Source organism: Nicotiana sylvestris, chromosome 10 (assembly GCF_000393655.2).
Source record: "Nicotiana sylvestris chromosome 10, ASM39365v2, whole genome shotgun sequence".
NCBI classification, from domain to species: domain Eukaryota; kingdom Viridiplantae; phylum Streptophyta; class Magnoliopsida; order Solanales; family Solanaceae; genus Nicotiana; species Nicotiana sylvestris.
The window spans coordinates 153,399,779-153,422,410 of record NC_091066.1 but is presented as its reverse complement, the minus strand read 5'-3'; the positions used below and the strand labels follow the sequence as shown (position 1 = coordinate 153,422,410).

Genomic DNA, 22,632 nt, shown 5'->3' with positions numbered 1-22,632 from the left:
AGGAAGAAAAGAACATTCAGCAGGAGACCGAGAAAGTAGCTGAGCCAGTTGAAGAGCCAGTAGTTGAAATAGTAGCTGATAAAGAGAAGTCCCAAGTGATTGGGAAGAAGAGACCTCCTGCACCCTTTCCACAGAGGCTGGCCAAGCATCAAAAGGAGGAGCAGTATAAAAAGTTCTTTGAAATGCTCAAACAAATCCAGGTAAATATTCCACTGATTGAAGCTTTAAAGGAGATGCCTGGTACGCAAAAATGATAAAGAACTTGATGTCCCAGAAATTTGATTTTCAAGACTTGGCTACGGTTACACTTACTCAGACCTGTAGTGCAGTGGTGACGAGACCTATTGCTGAAAAGCTGTCTGATCCAGGTAGCTTTACAATTCCATGCACCATTGGAAATTTCGCCTTTGCTAAGACGCTCTGTGATTTAGGGGCCAGCATTAATCTTATGCCCCTGTCTATCTATAAGAGGTTGGGCATTGGGAGAGCTAGACCCACCTCCATGTTGTTGCAGCTGGACGACAGGACTGTGAAGCGTCCATTCGGTATCCTTGATGATGTGCTTATTCAGGTGGGGAAATTTGTGTTCCCTGCAGATTTTGTGATCTTGGATTGCAAAGTGGATAAAGAGATTCCTATAATCTTAGGAAGACCATTCTTGTCCACGGGGAGAGCTCTGATTGACTGTGAGACTAGGGAGCTCAAAATGAGACTCAATGATGAGGAAATAACATTCAATGTGCAGAAGTCTATGAGGCGACCAAGCGAGTTCGCCAATTGCTCTCTTATTGATGTCGTGGATGTAATTGTAGAGTCCGATGATGAGGTGTTGACAATTGAGGACCCCCTTGCTGCATGTTTGATGAACTTAGATGAAGTGAATGGTGAGGATTTGGCGGAATGGGTGTTGGCATTGGAAGGTAGAGGGTTCTGGGAGAGAAATCTAGAGTTTGAGCCCTTGCACTTAGAAAAGAGAGAAACTCCTCCAGCTAAGCCATCCATTGAAGAACCACCAAAGCTGAAGTTAAAGCCATTGCCAGCCCACCTCAGGTATGAATTTCTGGGACCTGACTCCACATTACCTATTATTATCTCATCTAGTTTGTTAGATGTGCAGGTTCAAAAACTTTTACAGGTACTAAAGGAGTGCAAAACTGTCATGGGGTGGACCATGACAGACATCAGGGGGATCCGCCCCGCCTACTGCATGCACAAAATTCTGCTGGAAGAGGGGCACAAACCTTCCAGGGAACATCAGAGGAGGCTGAACCCCAACATGAAGGAAGTGGTGAAGAAGGAGGTGATAAAGTGGTTGGATGCGGGAATTATTTTCCCAATCTCTGACAGCAGCTGGGTAAGCCCAGTGCAATGTGTTCCTAAAAAGGGTGGCATGACGGTTGTGACAAATGAAAACAATGAGTTGATCTCAACAAGAACCATCACATGCTAGAGAATTTGTATGGACTATCGAAAGTTGAATCTAGCCACCCGGAAAGACCACTTCCCACTTCCCTTCATTGATCAGATGTTGGACAGATTGGCAGGGAGGTCACACTTCTGTTTTCTAGATGGGTACTCAGGGTACAATCAGATCTCCATTGCACCGGAGGATAGAGAGAAGACCTCCTTCACATGCCCGTATGGCATTTATGCCTTTAGACGGATGCCCTTTGGCCTATGCAACGCACTTGCCACATTCCAACGGTGCATGATGGCCATATTCACTGACATGGTTGAGGACATAATAGAGGTGTTCATGGATGACTTCTCAGTGGTGGGGAATTCATTTGATGAGTGCCTGATAAATCTGACGTGTGTGCTGAAACGGTGCATCGAGACTAACTTGGTCCCGAACTAGGAGAAGTGCTATTTCATGGTACAAGAAGGCATAGTCTTGGGGCACCGGGTGTCAAGCAAGGGAATAGAGGTGGATCATGCAAAAGTTGATGTAATAGCAAAGCTGCCTCCACCAACTTCAGTCAAAGCCATCAGAAGCTTCCCGGAGGTTCATAAAAGACTTCTCCAAAATCGCTAATCCTCTCTGTAAGTTGTTAGAAAAAGATCACCCGTTTTTGTTTTCTGATGATTGCAGGGTAGCATTTAAGGAGTTGAAAAAGAGACTGGTCACAACACCCATCATTGTTGCCCCCAACTGGGAGCAACCGTTCGAACTAATGTGTGATGCCAGTGACTATGCAGTGGGAGCAGTGTTGGGCCAACGGAAAGACAAACTGATGCACCCAATCTACTATGCTAGTAGAACGCTGAGTGGAGTCCAGTTGAACTACACTGTGACTGAAAAGGAGATGTTGGTTGTAGTGTTCGCGTTTGACAAGTTCTGATCCTGCCTGATAGGGTCCAAGGTAATTGTATATACTGACCATGCAGCTCTCAGGTACTTAATAGAAGAGAAAGAATCTAAGCCACGCCTGATTCGTTAGGTGTTGCTATTGCAAGAGTTCGATCTTGAGATTCGTGACCGTAAGGGCACTGAGAATCAAGTCACTAATCATCTATCATGACTTGAGGGAGCTGAAAATGTAGTTGAGGTTGAGGAAATACAAGAAACTTTTCCTGACGAGCAGCTGCTCGCCACCACTCATCAGGAAGCGCCATGGTATGCAGACTTTGCTAATTACCTGGCCAGTGGTATAGTTCCTCATGACCTTTCATCGGTCCAAAGGAAAAGATTTTTTCGTGAAAGCGGCCAGTATTACTGGGATGAACCTTATCTGTTTAGAATATGCCTTGATAATATGATCCGGAGATGTGTCCCCGAGATAGAGCAATTTTCTGTTTTGCAGGCGTGTCACGCATCGCCGTATGGTGGACACTTTGGAGGGGTTAGGACAACGGCAACGGTGCTAGAGGCTGGATTCTTCTGGCCGACAATGTTTAAAGATGCGCACCTATGGGTGAAGGGATGCAATGAATGTCAGCGGACCAGGAACATTTCTCGACGCCACGAGATGCCCATGAGCCCAATTCAAGAGGTGGAAGTGTTTGACGTCTAGGGGATTGACTTCATGGGTTCCTTCGTCAGCTCCTATGGCAATAAGTACATTATTGTTGTTGTAGACTATGTGTCCAAATGGGTGGAAGCTGCGGCGTTACCCACCAATGATGCAAAAGTGGTGGTGGGATTTCTAAAGAAGAACATATTCACCCGCTTTGGGACACCACGAGCAATTATCAGTGATGGAGGCACTCATTTCTGCAACAGGGCCTTTGAAAAGTTGCTTGCTAAGTATGATGTGCGCCACAAGGTGGCTACTCCTTACCACCCACAAACTAGTGGACAGGTTGAAGTGTCCAACAGAGAAATCAAGAGTGTGTTAACCAAAACTGTGAACGCCACAAGAACTGATTGGGCAAGGAAGCTAGATGATGCACTGGCTTACAAAACTGCCTTCAAAACTCCAATTGGTATGTCACCATACAAGTTGGTGTTTAGGAAGGCCTGCCACCTGCCAGTGGAACTTGAACATAAAGCGTGGTGGGCATTGAAATAGCTGAACTTGGACATGGAAGCTGCAGGCACGTCAAGAGTCACTGAATTGAATGAGCTCGAGGAGTTCAGATATCTTGCTTTTGAGAGCACAAAATTGTACAAGGAGAGAATGAAGAGGATGCACGACCAGAACATTGTTGAGAGAAATTTCAAACCCGGGGACATGGTATTGCTATACAACTCAAGACTACGTCTGTTCCCAGGTAAACTTAAGTCACGATGGTCTGGACCATTTTGAGTAGTTGAAGTTTTCCCTTCATGAGCTATTGAGATTGCCACAGAGAATGACTCTCGTACATTCAGAGTCAATGGTCAAATATTGAAGCCATATGTGGGCATGAGCGAGAAAAATAAAGTGTTTGAGCTGCACCTGACTGAACCACAGAGGTCGAGCGAGCCTTAAATACGCTCATCTTGCATCGTGTCGCGATGTTAAATCAGGTGCTGCGTGAGAGGCAACCCACGAAATTGTTGTAAGTGTAACACATTATATGGAAAAAAAATCAAAAAAATCAGACAACTGCCAAGAACGCGGTCAAACCGCGGTTAGAGACCCCCTCTGAACTTCGTTCACCGTGTTTCCACCGCGACCGCAGTAGAACCGCGGTGGGAACCCCTCTCTGAACTTCGTCTACCGTGGTTCAACCGTGACCGTGGCAGAACAGCGGCAGACCCCGTCGGGCCCAGGTATGCAAAAAAAAAATTTTATTAATTCACCCCCCTTTCTAATTCACCTAACCCTGCACCCACCCCAAAACAATTATTCCCCCTCCCTATTCAGAAACAGAACGCCCCCCAAAATAAAAAAAAATAAACCCAAATCCTCTCTTCTCTTTATCTCTGAAATCCCTCCCTCACTCCCAAAAAAAACCGCCATTGTTATCTTCTCCACACCTCCTCTCACCACTACCCACCCCTTCCAACCTTCATCAAGTAAGTGTTCTCTTCTTTTTGATTCTATTTCTTCTTCTAATTAGTGTAATTTAGTCTAAACTAGTTTAGTTAAACCCTAGGTCGGAATAGTGTAGATTTTCTTTCAATTTTTGCTTCTTCTCTATTTTTATTATTGTATTTGCTTCTTGTGGATTTGTTTGGTGCTAAAATAGTTGGGTCTTTCTTATACTGCAATTGTGGGGGTTGTTTAGATGATTTGGAGGCCTAGAAATAATTTTTGCGGTGTAGTTTGGTGGAGGGCCCTTTTTGACCGAAAATTTGGGGCTTGTGGTGCTATTTTGAGGCATTTTGTGCCTATCCTAGGTTGTGGTGGTGTTATATTTAACGTGAATCACTTGAGGGAGTAAGCGTGGGGTGTTGTATGCCAGAATTTGTAAGAAAGTTGTGGGGCCATTGTGGAGGTTGTAACCTGGAACACCTCACTAGTTGGGGGTTTGGCATAGTGTATGAATGGAATAAATGGGGGATATTATTTGGTGCCATCGGGTGGTGAAGTCTGAGTAACCATCCGGCTGGCGCATGTAGGATATATTTGATGGTTCTTTTGTATTCTTTGCAGGTCATATGGCTCGTAAGAAGCAAAAGAGATCGGCAGGCACATCCCAACAGCCTACATATGATGCCTCACGGTTCGAATCAGAATTGGCAGAGGACGACTTTCATGCCAAGGCCTCAAAGAGCTTCATCCCTGAGATTCCGATTGACAGGGCAGCCCTCCATGTAGAAAAGGAGGAGATATATGAGGAAATCCAGCGGAGGGAAATGGAGTTCTTATTTGATGAACCTAAAACGGTGAACAGGATGCTTGTAAGAGAGTTCTACGCGAACTGACCATCACATACGTTGCGGGAGGTGACTGTATGGGGAAAATGGGTAGATGCCTCAGTTGAAACTATTCAAAAGGTGTTGCGGCTGCCCCGGTTTACTGGTGACGTCGACTATTACCAGGACGCACCAGGAGTCACTTGGGATATTATGACTGATGCACTCTACGCAGGGGGCAACCGATCTAGATACGTGACCATATCACCCTGAACTCCAATTCATTCACCCATTTGGCTAAGTGTTGGCTCACTATCATTTACAGCCGGTTCTTGCCCTCAGGCAACACGACTGACGTGAACTTCCAAGGAGCCCTCTTGACGTGGTGCTTCGTCACAAAGAAAGATTTTGATACTGCAAGACTTATTGGTGATGAAATGATCATACGGTCCCCGCTGAGGTCAAAGGGATTCTACTTCCCCTCCCTGGTGACTACATTGTGCCTACTGAAGAATGTCCCCACCAATCCTACTGATGGAGCGTTGTCCCCTAAAGCAGCTTTCAAAGCTTCGGGCATCAGAGTGGGCAGGAGTGCACGCACCACCATTTAGATCGATGATGAGGATGATGACCCGGTTCCCATGGCACCATCCAGGAGATCCTATGACAGTGCAAGACTCTCTCGGCACCCCCATGCTGGGACAGGCTTATTCAGATCACAGTCCACCCAGCCTATGTTGCGTACTATGGAGGAAGAGGTCGCGGATCTCTGCACCTCGGTGGAGGGCCTACACATGCGTATTGTCATGGGCGGCTTTCCAGCCGTGTCCCATGACCCCTTGGGCGCACCCCGTGGTGTCCTAGCAAGCCTTCCAATGCCTAGCGCCACAGATGGCCCCGTGGTCTTGGTCGCGCCAAGTGACAAGCGCGCATGTGCCTCTGTCGCCCCACCGATATCCCTCGCTAGCGCCCAACCGCAGGCAGATGCCAACAGCGCTGCGCGCGCAGACAATGCCGCGCGCGCAGACCCTGATGCCAAAGACTATGCTGCCGACAACGGCCCTGTTTTCTGCCTTATAGCAAACTAAGTCTTTTTCATTGTAAATATAGAGTAGTTTTATTCCATGTAATTTCATTATGTTTCTCTAGCTTAATCAAGTCTAGTCTTGTAGCTTTGGATTATTTTTTTAAGCATTATTAAGGGGGACCAAACAATCAAAACTTTCTAGCAAGCAAACAATTCTCTGTACTGGTGTCTCTCCCCCTCGACACCGCATTTCCTTTCTGTAATAGCTTTCATTAATGCAATCAAGCTTTCTTTCATTCTCAATTCTCATTCCTGTTCTCTCAATTTCTCTTGACATTGGTTTTCCCGTACGGCACTGACAATCTAGTCTAGCGTACGGAGGGGACCTCAGTTGGCGGACAGCAACTGCACTGACATCAGTTGCTTAGCCTTACGTCGCCCTTCCAAGGAATCTCAGGAAGGCGCCGCGTAACAGTTGGTATCAGAGCCTAGGCTCGACATCGGACGAGGGAACGCATTGCCATTACCACCATTTCTGACCATGGTGAATCATGGGGACCGCATTGCGGCCCTTGAACAGACGGTTGACGGATTACTGCCCATCATGGATACGGTGCCTGAACTAAGAACCAGCCTAGGGCAAAGGTTGGATGACCTGGACCGCAGGGTGCTCCAGGCCGAAGTTGACATAGAAAACATCAGTCGTGACTCCGAGGGAGATCGGCAAACGGCAGCCACAGAGGCAGCCGAAATTTTTGGCAAATTCGAGGGACTCCAACAGGAGCGTGCCGAGGATTTAGCTTACAGGGCACAAGAGGCAGATAGGGTGACTGCCATGCAACAAACTATTGACGACTTGACAGACAAGCTCAATGTTGTCAATGCTGCCTTACAGGGCCTACTGCGAGGCGGTGGAAACCAGGTCGGGGGCGCTGCAAACCCCACCTCCGCGACACAAAAACTGAAAATTCCTGAGCCAAAGCCATACAGTGGAGCTAGGAATGCCAAGGAAGTGGAGAACCTTCATTTTTGATGTCGAACAATATTTTGATGCTGTTGGGGGCCTAGAAGAAGCCAAGAAGGTAGCAACTGCTGCCATGTATCTTCAGGGTGATGCTAAACTCTGGTGGCGGGTGAAATACGAAGCCATCAAGGCCGGTGAAGATGCTCTCGAAACATGGGCAGAACTGAAGGCAGCCATCCGCCTACAATTCTTCCCCGAAAATGTTGAATACAATTCAAGGAGAAAGCTACGGGAGCTCCGTCAGACCAAATCTGTGCGGGACTACGTGCGGGAATTCTCCGCGCTCATGCTAAGCATACGCGACATGGGGGACAAAGACAAGCTCTTCACTTTCCTAGAAGGGCTGAAACCTTATGCCCGTATGGAGCTACAAAGGCAACGGGTAGATACCCTGCCCAAGGCGATCCAAGCAGCTGAATGCCTTGGGGACTATCAAATGGAAGCTCGGAAGGATAGGCCTCAACCGCCTACCCGAGCGGGATTCAAAGGGGGCCAGTCTAGCAATGGTGGCCCTAGCAGAAGTGGGGGAGATCGGAACTCAACCAAACCTAAGGCTCCCTCCACAGGCAGCAACAGTGCTGCATCTAACAACAATGATCGGGGGAGGAAGCCTCCTTCAGGGTGCCGTCATTGTGGCGGACCACATTGGAACAATGAGTGCCCACATGCACAGATGAATGCCCATCAGACTTTTGATGATGGGACAGGATGACGATTCAGACGATGCGGATCAGACTGAACCCGTAGGTGCCTTCAATGCAATTGTTGGCTCCATTTCTGAGGCATTAGCAGAGACTAGTGCTGGTATCCGTAAGAAGAAGGACCCATGTCCCGTCACCAAGAAAGGGAAAAAGAAGGCGGATGATGAGACTCCTCTTAAGCACGAGAGGACCTTAATGTTCGTTGAGATGAAGGTGAATGGCAAGCCCATTCGGGCCATGGTAGACACGGGTGCTACCCACAACTACTTAGCCTCGACTCAGGTGGAGCGCCTTGGTCTAGTCGTAGGGAAAGGTAGAGGCCGTGTCAAGGCTATCAACTCACCTCCCCAGCCAGTGGGTGGAATAGCCAAAGAAGTACCGATGAAGCTTGGCCCTTACGAAGGAAAATTCAACTTGCGCGTGGTGATCATAGATGACTTCGAGTTGATAGTTGGATTGGAATTCCTGAGGCAAACCAACACCATGCCTGTACCGTATGCTGACATGTTACTGATGATGGGAGCAAACGGGGCCAAGCCCTGCGTTATCCCGTGCATGCCCATGAAGATGGCCGTTGAAAACATCTCGGCCTTGCAGTTGAAGAAGGGGGTCAAAAGAAACGAACCTACGTTCCTGGCAACCCTCTGCATCGAAGATGTAGAATGCTCCTCGGGTCCCATTCCTGAACCCGTGAAGGAGCTACTACTAGAGTTTGAAGATGTCATGCCACAAGACATGCCAAAGCGACTACCGCCTAGGCGCACTGTGGATCATGAAATTGAGCTGGTGCCGGGCGCGAAGCCACCTGCCCGGGCGCCTTACAGAATGTCACAACCCGAACTCACCGAACTTCGGAGACAATTGACGGAAATGCTAGACACAGGGATTATCGTGCCCTCCAAATCCCCATACGGGTCCCCTGTGCTATTCCAAAAGAAACATGATGGTAGTCTACGACTCTGTGTGGACTATCGGGCTCTAAACAAAATTACTGTGAAGAACAAGTACCCTATTCCGTTAATGGCAGACTTGTTCGATAGACTGGGTGGTGCGACAGTGTTCACCAAAATAGACCTGAAGACAGGTTATTGGCAAGTTCGGATTGCAGAGGGTGATGAGCACAAGACGACCTGTGTGACAAGATATGGGTCGTACGATTTCCTAGTTATGCCATTCGGCTTGACTAACGCCCCAGCTACATTTTGCACTTTGATGAACCAAGTCTTCCGGGAGTACATTGATGAATTCGTGGTGGTCTACTTGGATGACATTGTGGTATATAGCCAAACATTGGAGGAACACCTGATGCACTTGCGGAAGGTCCTAGCTCGATTGCGGGAGCATGAACTATATGCGAAGCTATCTAAGTGCTCCTTTGCTCAAAAGCAAATTGACTTCCTCGGACATGTCATTGGGGAAGGGCGGATCAAGATGGACCAGCAGAAGATTCAGGCAATCACAGATTGGCCGCCACCTAAGGATATCCACGCCTTGAGGGCGTTCCTTGGTCTATGCAATTTCTATCGGCGATTCGTGAAAAACTACTCCCTCATTGCAGTACCATTGACAGAACTCCTCAAGAAGATCACGCCTTGGGAATGGGGACCCAAGCGAGCGGAGGCCTTTAACGCATTGAAAGCGGCTATGTCTAGTAGCCCCGTCTTGGCCCTTCCTGATCTGGCCAAGCCATTCGAAGTACAAACAGATGCATCTGACTATGCCCTCGGTGGCGTCTTGCTACAAGAAGGGCATCCTGTGGCGTACGAGAGCCGGAAGCTAAAAGATGCAGAGCGGCGCTATGCCGCCCATGAGAAAGAATTATTGGCTGTCGTCCACTGCTTGCGCCTCTGGAGGCACTATCTGCTGGGAACCCCGTTCGTGGTCAAGACAGACAACACAGCTGTTAGCCATTTCATGACCCAGCCGAAGTTGAATGGTCGACAGGCCAGGTGGCAGGAACTCCTAGCTGAATTCCACTTCAACCTGGAATACCGAAGTGGGAAGACCAATCATGTTGCTGATGCGCTCAGTCGGAGAGCTGATCTAGCATCAGTGTGCTTACTCGCCACCCTAAGGGGGAGCGAGGTAGCCACCTCCATCAAGGACCAGATACAAGATCTACTCATCAGAGATCCTGCTTCACAGTATTTGGTTGATTTGGTAGGACAAGGCAAGACTCGCCAGTTCTACATGGAAGATGGTTTTCTGAAAGTGAAAGGGAACCGACTTTATGTTCCTAAAGGAGGAGATCTACGAAGGACTCTTCTAGCGGAATGTCATGATACTCTGTGGGCCGGCCATCCCGGTGAAGAACGCACCATGGCGTTACTTCGCCGTGCATATTATTGGCCTCAAATGGCCGATGACGTTGCTCAGTATGTGAAGACTTGTCTAGTATGCCAGAAGGACAAGTCAGACCGCTTAACACAGGCGGGACTCTTGGAACCACTAGCTGTCCCAAAGAGACCTTGGGAAAGTGTTTCCCTGGATTTCATCACCGGATTGCCCAAGGTCGGAGATCTAACAACTATCTTGGTTGTGGTAGATCGGTTTTCCAAATATGCTACCTTTATTGCTGCCCCACAATATATATCAGCAGAAGATACAGCTCGACTCTTCTTCTCTCATGTCGTCAAATATTGGGGCCTACCCAAAGATATTGTTAGTGATCGTGACTCACGCTTCACTAGCAACTTTTGGACCCAACTCTTTAAGTGTCTTGGGTCGAAGCTGAATCACAGCTCAAGTTTTCATCCGCAATCTGATGGCCAGACGGAGCGGTTCAATGGTATGTTGGAGGAATATTTGCGTCATTTTGTAACCGGATCGCAGAAGAATTGGGTGAAGCTTCTGGATGCTGCTCAACTGTGTTTCAATTCACAAAAGAGCTCTAGTACAAACAAAAGCGCTTTTGAAATTGTTACCGGACAGCAACCGCTACTCCCACACACCGTCAATGCACCAAATATGTCTAAATCTCCTCGAGCTGCTAGCTTCTCTAAAGAGTGGAAGCAAAATTTGGAGATAGTGCGGAGCTATCTTGTCAAGGCTCAAAAGCGGATGAAGAGGCATGCTGATCAGAATCGTCGCTTTGTTGAATACCAAGTAGGAGACAAAGTGATGGTCAAAATTCCAAAACGTTACTTATTTGCAGGGGTCCATGACCCTCGCTTATTGCAAAAATATATTGGACCCTTGTCCATTGAAAGGCGTATTGGGAAAGTTGCATACCGGGTGGATACCCCAGCTTGGTGGAAAATTCATCCTGTTTTTCATGTCAGCCTCCTGAAACCTTTTCGGGAAGATACAGAGGATCCTTCAAGGAGCCAGCTCACAATACCCAGTATTCGAGGGCCCAATTCAACCGGGAAAAGGCGTGTTGAAGCTATCCTTGATGATAGAGTGATTCATGCCTCAAGGAAAGATCACCAGGAGTTCTTGGTGAAATGGCAGGGCTGTGATACAGAGGAGAACACTTGGGAGAGGGGAACAAACCTCAAAGCCTACAAGAGCCTAATTGAAGATTATCTTGCAAGTAAGGCGCCGAGGACGTCGCCAACTCAGGTGGGGGAGAATGTCATGGGCGGCTTTCCAGCCGTGCCCCATGACCCCTTGGGCGCGCCCCGTGGCGTCCTAGCAAGCCTTCCAATGCCTAGCGCCACGGACGGCCCCGTGGTCTTGGTCGCGCCAAGTGACAAGCGCGCATGTGCCTCTGTCGCCCCACCGATATCCCTCGCCAGCGCCCAACCGCAGGCAGATGCCAACAGCGCCGCGCGCGCAGACAATGCCGCGCGCGCAGATCCCTGATGCCAAAGACTATGCTGCCGACAACGGCCCTGTTTTCTGCCTTATAGCAAACTAAGTCTTTTTCATTGTAAATATAGAGTAGTTTTATTCCATGTAATTTCATTATGTTTCTCTAGCTTAATCAAGTCTAGTCTTGTAGCTTTGGATTATTTTTTTAAGCATTATTAAGGGGGACCAAACAATCAAAACTTTCTAGCAAGCAAACAATTCTCTGTACTGGTGTCTCTCCCCCTCGACACCGCATTTCCTTTCTGTAATAGCTTTCATTAATGCAATCAAGCTTTCTTTCATTCTCAATTCTCATTCCTGTTCTCTCAATTTCTCTTGACATTGGTTTTCCCGTACGGCACTGACAATCTAGTCTAGCGTACGGAGGGGACCTCAGTTGGCGGACAGCAACTGCACTGACATCAGTTGCTTAGCCTTACGTCGCCCTTCCAAGGAATCTCAGGAAGGCGCCGCGTAACAGTAAGTATGAACAAATTCAGACTGTGAAACTGCGAATGGCTCATTAAATCAGTTATAGTTTGTTTGATGGTATCTACTACTCGGATAACCGTAGTAATTCTAGAGCTAATACGTGCAACAAACCCCGACTTCTGGAAGGGATGCATTTATTAGATAAAAGGTCGACGCGGGCTTTGCCCGTTGCTGCGATGATTCATGATAACTCGACGTATTTGATTGGTGTTGTTGTGTATAATTGACTGTACTCACATTAGAAGTAACTGACTTGGCCTAACGACGGACACTTGTCGACAGGTCTCTTGAGGGTCAAAGTAGGATTTAAAAAAAATATAGAGGACTCTTCCTTAGGATGGACCACTTGGACAGTACTCTTGAGGGAAGTAATCCATGTAGTTTCTTTATTTTATTTTATTTTTTCTTTTTTAGGTAATGTAGTAATTTTCCCTTGGTTTTTCTTTTGACCACGGTTCTTTTCCAAGGGCTTTTCTTGAATCGGATTAGGTAGATTTTTCGTTTTTAGTTTTAGGACCAAAATGGGTGAAGGCTAGAATGCAACCCTTGATGTACACACCTGAGAATAACAAAAACGAACATGAGGGTGCGACGTCTAGGCTCGTTTGTAGACTCGTAAATCTATGCCTTAATTTTGCACATCCTGTCTTGCTTGAACGCTCGTATGAGTATGTTAATAAACTGATTCGAAATGAGTTACATGCCAAGTGTGTGTGAGCTATTACTTGTATTCTGTGCTTGCATGTGATACCTAGAACTTGCCCTGTGTGTTTGCAAAGCGAAATAGAAGTTGTTTGGTTTTAGAGATGATTGAGGCATTTCTTTGTGTAGCCTGTATATTTGTGAATCCACCTGTATATATTGCCATAGTTAACCCCTTTGAGCCTGAGGCCCGTTCGTTGATAACCCTATAATGACCTATATCCCTGTGCTTGAATAGTTTGACTGTTTGAACCTGTACCTCCTAGAAGCACTTGAATTACTAAAGAACATACAAAAATCAAAGTGTGGGGTGGTAAGGAAGTAGGAAAAAAGGGAATCAGGAAAGAAATACTTGAATGGTGCAATGAATTTGAAAAAGTCGCAAAAAAAACAGTTGCACCTAAAGAAAAGTGGGGTCACCTATGAACTAAAATGTGGAAGAACGAGTGGGCTGAGCATGGAAATTGAAATAAAAGGAAGTGTGTAGTAAAAGTGCTTAGGGAAGTTAGTCACTATATCCAAATATATCTTACCCGTCCCTTAGCCGACATTACAACCAAATAAAGACCTCTTGATCTTTGACTAAATAGCTCGATTAGTAGAGTACTACATTAGGGGCAAGCTTATGGTGTGTCTGTGTGACATGTGAATGTTCTTTGCTGAGAGTGAGTGAATTCTTCCTATCTTTGGTTCCTTATTGCTTGAATTTTATGTGTGTGGAACTTCTCTCAGAATTATGATGTGAGGGCATGTAACTCAGGAAGAAAAAGTGAGTTTTCACCTCTATTAGAGTAACTAGAGTGAGCATGAGTGTGTCATGGTGTTAGAGTCTTCATCTGAGGCATGACTGTTGCACTGCTTAGGTTGTTCCTTCATAATGGCGGGTGTGGAATAAAAATAAAAAAATAAAAATTGGGTAATGCATCGAACGATTAGGCCTAGAAGTGTGGTTTAACTTGCTCGAGGACGAGCAAAGGTTTAAGTGTGGGGTGTTGATAATAGGTGAATTTAACTATAATTAGGCCCTAAATAACCACCTTCTTGTATAGTTTGGATGATAAAAGTGATAACAAAATGCTCTTATTAGTGTTTTTCATGCTTTGCAGGTTATATATGACCAGAGAAGGCTATGGAGTACTTTTGGGATCAAATATGGAGAAAAAGAGGCCGATCGTAAAATTCCGTCAAGTAAACCACGTGAAACAGCTCAAGTCAGAACTGAAAGAGGACTGTCGCGGTTCCACCGCGACCGCGGCAGAACCGCGGTAGAAGATGGCTGCAGACAAAGTGAGAATCAGAGAGCATGTTTGGCCGCGGTTTGACCGCGACCGCGGCAGAACCGCGGCGGAGGCGGAGAACTTCAGGGACTAAAGTGCAAAACACGGGATTTTTAGCCCAAAACCCTATTTTAAACATTAGACTTCACCCAAGAGAGGTATGTATTGATTTGGAGAGTATTTTGGCAAGGAAAAACAATTGTGAGAGATCACCCAAAACATCTTTCTTCTTTTCTTTGATTTTTCTTGCAAGTTTTATGATGAATATTGTTTTAGTTTGTTTACCCATAGTTATGAGTAGCTAAATCCTTTGTCTAAGGTTTTGATGGAACCTATTGGGGGATGAACTTCTTGTTTATGTGAATACAAATTGCTAGTCTCAATCTTTATTTGTGCAACTTTGTGCATGTGGTAGTTAATTGACAAGATCTTCAGTTAGTTGTGCCTATTTAGTCTGCATAACATGGGAGAGAGTGCATATTTAGGTTATTGTTGAACAATATCACTCCCAAAGTATAAGAGAGATCTATAACTGCGGGTTTAAAGGCGGGATTAGGGATAACGAAGCCTTGAGTGCAATCTAAAGTGAACCGTGTTAATTAGAGCTAGCTAATGTATCTCGGGAGAGTGCATTGAGTATATTACTGTGATTACTCGGGAGAGATTTACGGTAAGATGAGCGTTCATGATTGATAGAGAGGTGTTGGTCAATTTGTATGAAGCATAAACAGAAGGGATTCCATCAATAGGGGAAGTCATTACCTTAGCGTTTTCTCATTATTGTTTACAACCTTAGCATCATTAGTTTACAGCTGTTTATTTACTTGTAATTTAGTTATTGAAGACACCATCAACTGTGATTCACATGTTTGGGGAAATTGGTTCTCAAGAGTTTAGTGGGTCTAAAGATAGTGATTGATAGGTTAACTCTCTGTGGATTCGACTCTGGGCAGAATACTCTGGTTATATTTGCAACGTCTGCAGGGTCCTTTTTATAAGGCATAGTTGGGCGTGATCAATCACGCATGTTTTCCTATTGTGTTCTTATGTTTTCCGTCCTTTCTTCTACTTTGTTTTCTATGATATGGTCTCACATGCTTTTTCGATACGTTCTGCTATATTCTGATATGCTTCGCCTACTGTACCCTTCTACCATGTTCTTAAGTGCTTACTGTTTTCTCTTCTACTTTACCTTGTTTTAAATTTCTTCTAAAAAGACCTGCTTAAGCATGTTTTCCTCTACTGTTTCTTCTACTCTCATTATACTTCGAATTAGTTTCTTCACTCTGTTTGCTTTGAACTTTCTACTATTTTTACTTGTTTTCTCATGAGTTTCTCAAAGAAATCTCTCAGCCTGCTTCGACTACTTGCCTCCTCATCTATGTATTTAACTCGAGGTGGAAACCCTAGAATTTGGGGGTTTTGCTAAGGTTTGATTGTGTGATTGAACTAGGGTTCTATTTGAGAACCCTTGACTCTTTCAGACTAATTTTTGAGTCTTTGAACTGAGTTGGGACCCCTTTGTTATCATGTAATTCTGAACTTTTAAATTCTTCTACACTAGACTCTTTCTACTGATTTCACAAGAACATGACAATCTTTCTTTCCCGTGTCTATATGCTTTTATATGTGACAAATCTTTCTTCAAAAGGGTTTTCAAGCTAGTGATTGATTTAGAATTCCTGTTTAAAAAGGTTTAATTGATTGTTTGCTGATTTTCCTTAAGTTAAAATCTTTCCCCTCTTTCTGACTTGGTTCATTCATACAAAATCTTCGACTTCTGATTTCTTGGCTATTAATTGATTTTATTTCTTTAAATGTTACAACCATGTATTGTCAAGACCCTGTCCTTAAATAGCCTTTATGTATTTGCCCTCAATTTGATACTTTGCACAAAGTGTTTATTCAATTCCTTTCCTTAAAGGGCTTCACCCGTTTGAATCTGAATCCCTTAATTAAAGGGAAACCTTGTGTAATTGATTTTTAAACTATTATCTTACCTTATTTCTGCCTGATTTCTACACTATAAAAGGGGACTACCCTTATGCACTTTGACACACTTCGAATTGCATACCCTTACACACAGACACACACTGAAATACACTCGAAAAAAACACTTCTGATTACTTACTGTCTTGCAATACTGTTTGAATTCAATACTTGGCTTTGCTTGAGATCTTTTGGAACTACTTTGTTTGTAACTTAGCTCTCTCAAGGCTACTATTTTCTTACTTATTTTCCTCTGAAACTGGTATGTCTTTTATTTAATTTTCTGCCTCACCCTTATGTGTTCACTCTACAGCTTCAGACTTTTGTTTACTTTACTGCTCATGTTCAGTAATTTGTGTTAAATATTTTTCTTCCTTGCTTCTATTTCTGTTATGAATCCCTACCCATATTCCCTTCTATATGCCTGAGTTAAGGTCTTGGCCTGACAGTATCTTAATTACTGCCTAGGCTATAACCTGAACCACAATGGATCATAGCTCTCAATGCTTGACTAGCAGGCTGGTCAGGGGTGTGCCAGCAACCCAATTGCTGGGCATGACCACTAGCTTGCCCTGTCTCTCTCTGATTCCCTTCCCCCTTGTGCACTTACACCTATTCCTAGAATCTTAAGTTTTGCCCCTCTCTTTTGAGCCTTGCTTTGGGACCTTGAGTTCCCTCTGAACTTGGACATCTGAGAGCTGGCCATTCCACACTGCACTATAATCTAATTCTGCAATATATTTGGGGTGTAAGCATTGCCCGGAGCCCTTTGAGACTCTTGGAAACTTTTGACACATACTAGATAAGAGAAGGGCTTTGGAATATGATCTTTGGAGTTGGTTTACTTCATGCTTCAGACAGAAGTCTGAATCAGGCTCTCCTTGGTTGGGATTTTTAGCTTTCTGATGTAATTTTATTTTACTTTTCTTTATTCATTCTGGGCTGTAATAATTTGTAATTTTAGTGAAAAGGGGAGGGTCACTCATGTATGCATAAGGGTAGACAGTATGTCCATAGGTGTTGTTACTCATGAATCATGTTTACAAGTTCTGCACTTTCGCATTTCATGTGTAGAAACCATGTCTATAGGCTTCTGCACTTTTGCATTCTAGAAATCCTGTCTATAGGTTTCTGCACTTCTGCATTTTAGAAATCTTGCCTATAGTTTCTGCACTTCATACATAGATACCATGTCTATATCTTCTGCATTTCATACATAGATACCATGTCTATAGCTTCTGTATTTCATACATAGATACCATGTCTATAGCTTTTGCACTTCATACATAGATACCATGTCTATAGCTTCTGCATTTCATACATAGATATAATGTCTATATCTTCTGCATCTCATATAGAGACCATGCTTATAGGTTTCTGCATTTCTGCCTATCATATAGAGAACATATCTATAGAGTTTCCTGAATTCTGCATATGCATCCATCATTAGGCAAACGTGTATATAGGTTTAAATAACAATCAGTATTTTAGGTACCATGCCTATAGGACTTCTGCACTTCTATAAACGTTTAAAATCAGTAACGCCTAGAAAGCATGCCTATAGGAGCTATCAACTAAATCAGAATCGTTCAACTCGCTTATAAGTCTAAAATTAGTAACAACAATGCTTGAACATCTGCATAACTCATGTTCCTGCAATTAATAAGTCTTCTTCTGTAAAATTAGTATATTTCTCTCCTGCATTATTAGATATCATGCCTATAGGTTTCACCTAGTCAAGCCATAAGATGAATTAGTTAGTTGAATCAGACTTCGTTAAATTCCAACCAGCAGGCAGGTCTGATTCGGATTTCTTATCTGAAATACGTAATAAATCAGTCTGCCTCACGCATTTTTTCTAAGTTAATCAGACCATAACCAATACATGCAAGACATGCTAAACAATCTGTCTTTAAGTGAGGGGGCATGTTTGAGCCTTTTAACTATTATGTGTTTTCCCATATCTGCTTTATATGTTTTGTCTGTCGCCCTAGAATTTTATCCTTTTAAAACCATAAAAACCCAAATCTCCCTCCCCTTTAGGATTAGTAGTCCCATATGCCTCCGGGACTGATAGGATTGGGATGGGTAATAGCATACAATAAGTAACGATACTATTCCGCGCTTTAATACCTTAACGGGGTGGGAAGAGTAGATATGGATATGATGACCAGTGCACTAACATCACGTGCGACCCTTTTTTGAGGAGTGATTGCTGGGTATTGCATTGAAGTGATCCATATTAATCATAAACCTAGGACCCCTCTCCCTTTATTTGCTTTCATCTCTTCTTGTAAAACTATTCAAATCGTTTTCATAAATTTCTGCCCTCTCTACTTACCTTCAAAAGTTTTCAACTTATTTGCAATGTTATATGCAAGTCCCTCTATTTGAACCCCTAATTGCTTATTTGATTATATGAAGTCACAATTGTAACATGGCCGGGACCACACTAGTGGATCTTGAGGGGTGCCTAACACCTTCGCCTCGAGATAAATTCTAGCCCTTACCCGAACTCTACTTTTCCAACTCAAACCTTTCTTAAAGTGTCCTAATGCACTATAATTATTAGGTGGCGACTCTTCAACTTCTAAACCCAATTCTCGAAAGGGAATAGAGTTGTCCTCCCAATGTCGTATACCCGATTTCGACCCAAATAGAAAAAGGGGGTGTCGATAGTGTCAGGTTCAAAAGTTGAGATCAAAGGATATAGCTTCAATGAAAGTGCAGTGGAGAGGTTGGCCCATGAAGGAGGCTACCTAGGAGACCGAGCAGGAGATGCAGAGCAGATATCCTCACCTGTTTGAGGCTTTAGGTGCGTTTCTTGACCCGTTCGAGGACGAACGGTTGTATAAGAGGGAGAGGATGTAACGACCCGGCCCGTCATTTCATGAGTTACCGCTTTGTTTCCCTTATTTCTACTTTTTATTGCATTGTTAATCTGTGTTATATGGTATCGGGTTAGTCGGTTCGAATCTAGAATGGTTTTGGTAAGGTTTGAGATATTTAATCTCTAAAGTTAGCCTTTGAGTTGGAAAGTCAACCGAAAGTTGGCTTGTGAGCATTCGATCTCGAAATTTTGTTTTTATGATACGGATAGCTTCAGGAGGTGATTTGGGACTTAGAAGCATGGTTGGAATGTGTTTTGGAGGTCCAGAGTAGATTTAGGCTTGAATTGGTGAACTTGGAATTTTGGCATTTTCCAGTTGATAGGTGAGATTTTGATAGGGATCGGAATAGATTTTCGGGAGTTAGAGTAGATCTGTTGTGTCATTTCTGACGTGTATGCAAAATTTTAGGTCATTCGGACGAGGTTTGATAGACGTTTTGATCAAAAACGGAATTCGGAAGTTTTTGGAACCTTAGGCTTGAATCCGATGTCATTCGGTTGATTCAATGTTGTTTTAGGTGTTTCGGAGATTGGTATAAGTGTGGATAGTGGTATATGACTTGTTCGTGCTTTTGATTGGGGTCCTGGGGCCTCGGGGTGATTTCGGATGGTTGACGGAAGTTGGAGTTGGAGAGCTGAAGCTGCTAAAGTCTATCATAACCGCACCTGTGGCTTGGGGATCGCAGATGCGGGCTCGCAGAAGTGCCCAGAGGGTTGTAAATGCGGAAATGGGCATGGGAGCTGGAACCGCAGAAGCGGTTGTTCGAGCGCACCTGCGATAGCGTAGGTGTAGGATTTCTGATCGCATGTGCGGTCTTAGGCGCTTAAGTGATTTGCGCAAATGCGCACCTGGGACTGTAGGTGCGGGTCCGCAGGTGTGAGATTATGACCGCAGAAGCGGTTTAGCTGGGTCAAAACATATAAATTATGGACTTCGCGATTTTTGGCCTTTCTTCACCATTTCTAAGTCATTTTTGGAGCTTTTTGGGAGATTTTTGAAGAGGGAATTCAAGGGAACTTCGTTGAGGTAAGATTGTTGAACCTAAAACCCGTTTCTAGGGTGTTATTTCACTGATTAAGCTTGAAATTTATGGAAATTGGTGCTTAAAAATTGGAGAACTAGGGCTTGAAGTTGGAGACCTGTGATTAGAGATTTGAGAGATCATTTGTGGTCAGATTTTGATGTATTTGATATGTATGAACTCGTGAGAGTGTAAGAATTTCAGTTTTGTGATTTTTATCGAAATTTGAGACATGGGCCCGGGGGTCAGGTTTGATCAATTTCGGAATTTTTGATGTAAATTGGTTATTTTCGAGTGGGCCTTGTTACCTTAGCATATTGTGATGGTATAAATCTATTTTTGGATAGATTTGGAGCATCCGGAGGCCGATTCAAGGAGCAAAGGCATCGCAGGCTAGAGTTTGGACCGGATAGAGGTAAGTAATGATTGTAAATGTTGTCCTAAGGGTATGAAACCTCGGACTTCACATTGTTGTGATACTTTGAGGTGACGTACGCTCTAGATGACGAGCGTGGAGTCGTACACCATTGGGGATTGTGACTTAGTCCGTCCCATATGACTGTTAAACCGCGTATTTGATTGAAAACTATTTGCTATCATTGTGTTTTGAAAAGTATTATCATGTTTTGGGCTGAATGTCATATTTGGGCCTCGTGCCAACTGTTTTGGACCCTTAGGGGATTTTTACTATTATTTCTCACTGTTTTGACTTCATATTATACTCAGTCATGTTGTATTCTACTATTTTTATAACTCAACCATATTTACTCCGTTTTGACATTTTAAATGATATTTTACGCTGAGCATCTTGTTTTACTGTTGCCCGAGTGATTTGAGAGATTTTTGACTAAGTGAGGCCAATGGCTTGTGTTGTGAGGATACTATGGGATCGGGCTACGCGCCGTAACAGTGTTGTACTGATTCACGATTATGAGGCCGAGGGCTAGTTTGATTATGCCACGAGATGGCTTGATATAGCGCTTGGGTTGTAGGAGCCCCTTCGGAGTCTGCACACCCCCAGTGAGCGCGGGTACCTAGTGTGAGATGTGATATTGCCCGAGGGCCGTTGTTGTTCATGTTACAGCCCGAAGGGCTGATACGAGTGATTGTGAGATAGCCCGAGAGGCTGTTTCTGCTGATATTTTGCCCGAAGGGCTGATTTATGTTTCTATCTTTTTCTCCCTGTTTTCATCACTCGTTTGAACTACTGAAAGATATTTTAAAGGGGTTTTTACTGAACTAATGTGTTTTTACGAGCTTTTACTATTTTATTGCATTGTCCTAGTTTTGTACTATTTTTGTTGTAGCATTATGTTGTGTTTCATGTGTTTTTTTATCTCTCAATTGCCTTTACTTTTATTACTTACTGAGTTGGCGTACTCACATTACTCCCCGCACTCTGTGTGTAGATCCAGGAGTCTCGGGTCATACTAGCGAGTGTTGATTTGCCTTCCATCAGGCTTGTTTGGAGTTGACTAGGTAGTTGCTCGGCGTTCGCAGCCCAGTGTTTCTCCTTCCAATCTTTACTTCACTTTGTACTAGCCTTGTATTGGACTATGTTGTCTTTTCATACTCTTAGATGGATTTTAGATGCTCATGACCGGTGACACCCCGATTCGGGCTATACTTGATTCCGCATTGTTCTATTCTACTCTTTATTTTGGGATTTTTAGCTTATTAATGACTTTAAATGATCTATTATAACTGTTTAATTGGTTTGGGGGTTTGTGTCGGCTGACTGGTTTCACGATAGGCGCCATCACGACTGGGTCCAGTTTAGAATCGTGACAAGTACGTAATGCCTTGAGTGTCCTATCCAAGAATCTTTGAGGATCTGCTGAATTAATAGAACCTGTGAATTTTGGTGATTTCAATTTCAGGAACGCTTGTAGGGGTACTTCCTTATTCTCAAAAGTCCGAGTTTATGCAGGTGCATGTGTCTGTAAAGTAGCCGAGGAGCTGAATTTCCACCCTGAGTAGGCACCAATGCCTCTAACACATTCAACAACCTTACCACTGCGTCTGCAGGTAAGGCAATAGTAGGTACAACAGTTGGCGTTGGTGATGGAGGTCCTGAACTCCCTGCCCTTGCACTTGATCTGGCATAGCAGCTTGGGGTTGACCTATGTTCCCAACTTCAGGTTGAGGAGTAGTCTGTTTTCTAGTTTGATGAACCCCAACTTGAGCCACCCCGGGTAGTACCACGTCTAGCACCACATCCAACAGATGAGGGTGAGCGTGTCCTAGCCATTTGCAAAAGAAATATTCTAAAGTCAATCTCAATTTATCCCAACGCACGATCAAAAAATGAAAGAAGGGAAAACATTCCTAGATGTTCAGTAGCCTCAAGATCATAAGTATGGGCGCTTACATACCCATGAACAAGACTCTACTAAATATTGCTCCATGACTCGGGACTTAAAGCCTAAGCTTCGATACCAATTTTGTCACGACCCAATTTAGGATCATGACCGGCACTTAGGAGC

General features: G+C 44.3%; 1 protein-coding gene across 1 annotated transcript; it reads left to right on the top strand.

Annotated features, from left to right (window-relative positions):
* Positions 1 to 250: 250 nt before the first annotated feature.
* LOC104222705 (uncharacterized) lies at positions 251 to 22,254 on the top strand. The gene is made up of 8 exons (XM_070159801.1): positions 251 to 920; positions 1,118 to 1,288; positions 2,545 to 2,934; positions 3,103 to 3,426; positions 3,538 to 3,714; positions 5,025 to 5,272; positions 7,986 to 8,088; positions 22,175 to 22,254. The coding sequence occupies exons 1-8, from the start codon at positions 251 to 253 to the stop codon at positions 22,252 to 22,254; spliced, it is 2,163 nt and encodes a 720-aa protein (XP_070015902.1).
* The last annotated feature ends 378 nt before the right edge of the window (positions 22,255 to 22,632 follow it).

Excerpts from the sequence above, each read along its gene's own strand:
- LOC104222705 (XM_070159801.1), top strand. The coding sequence starts at position 251 with ATGATAAAGAACTTGATGTCCCAGAAATTTGATTTTCAAGACTTGGCT. Across the intron at positions 921-1,117 it reads ATGGGTGTTGGCATTGGAAG|GTTCAAAAACTTTTACAGGT; the intron begins GTAGAGGGTTCT and ends TTAGATGTGCAG. Across the intron at positions 1,289-2,544 it reads ACCCCAACATGAAGGAAGTG|TTGAGGTTGAGGAAATACAA; the intron begins GTGAAGAAGGAG and ends CTGAAAATGTAG.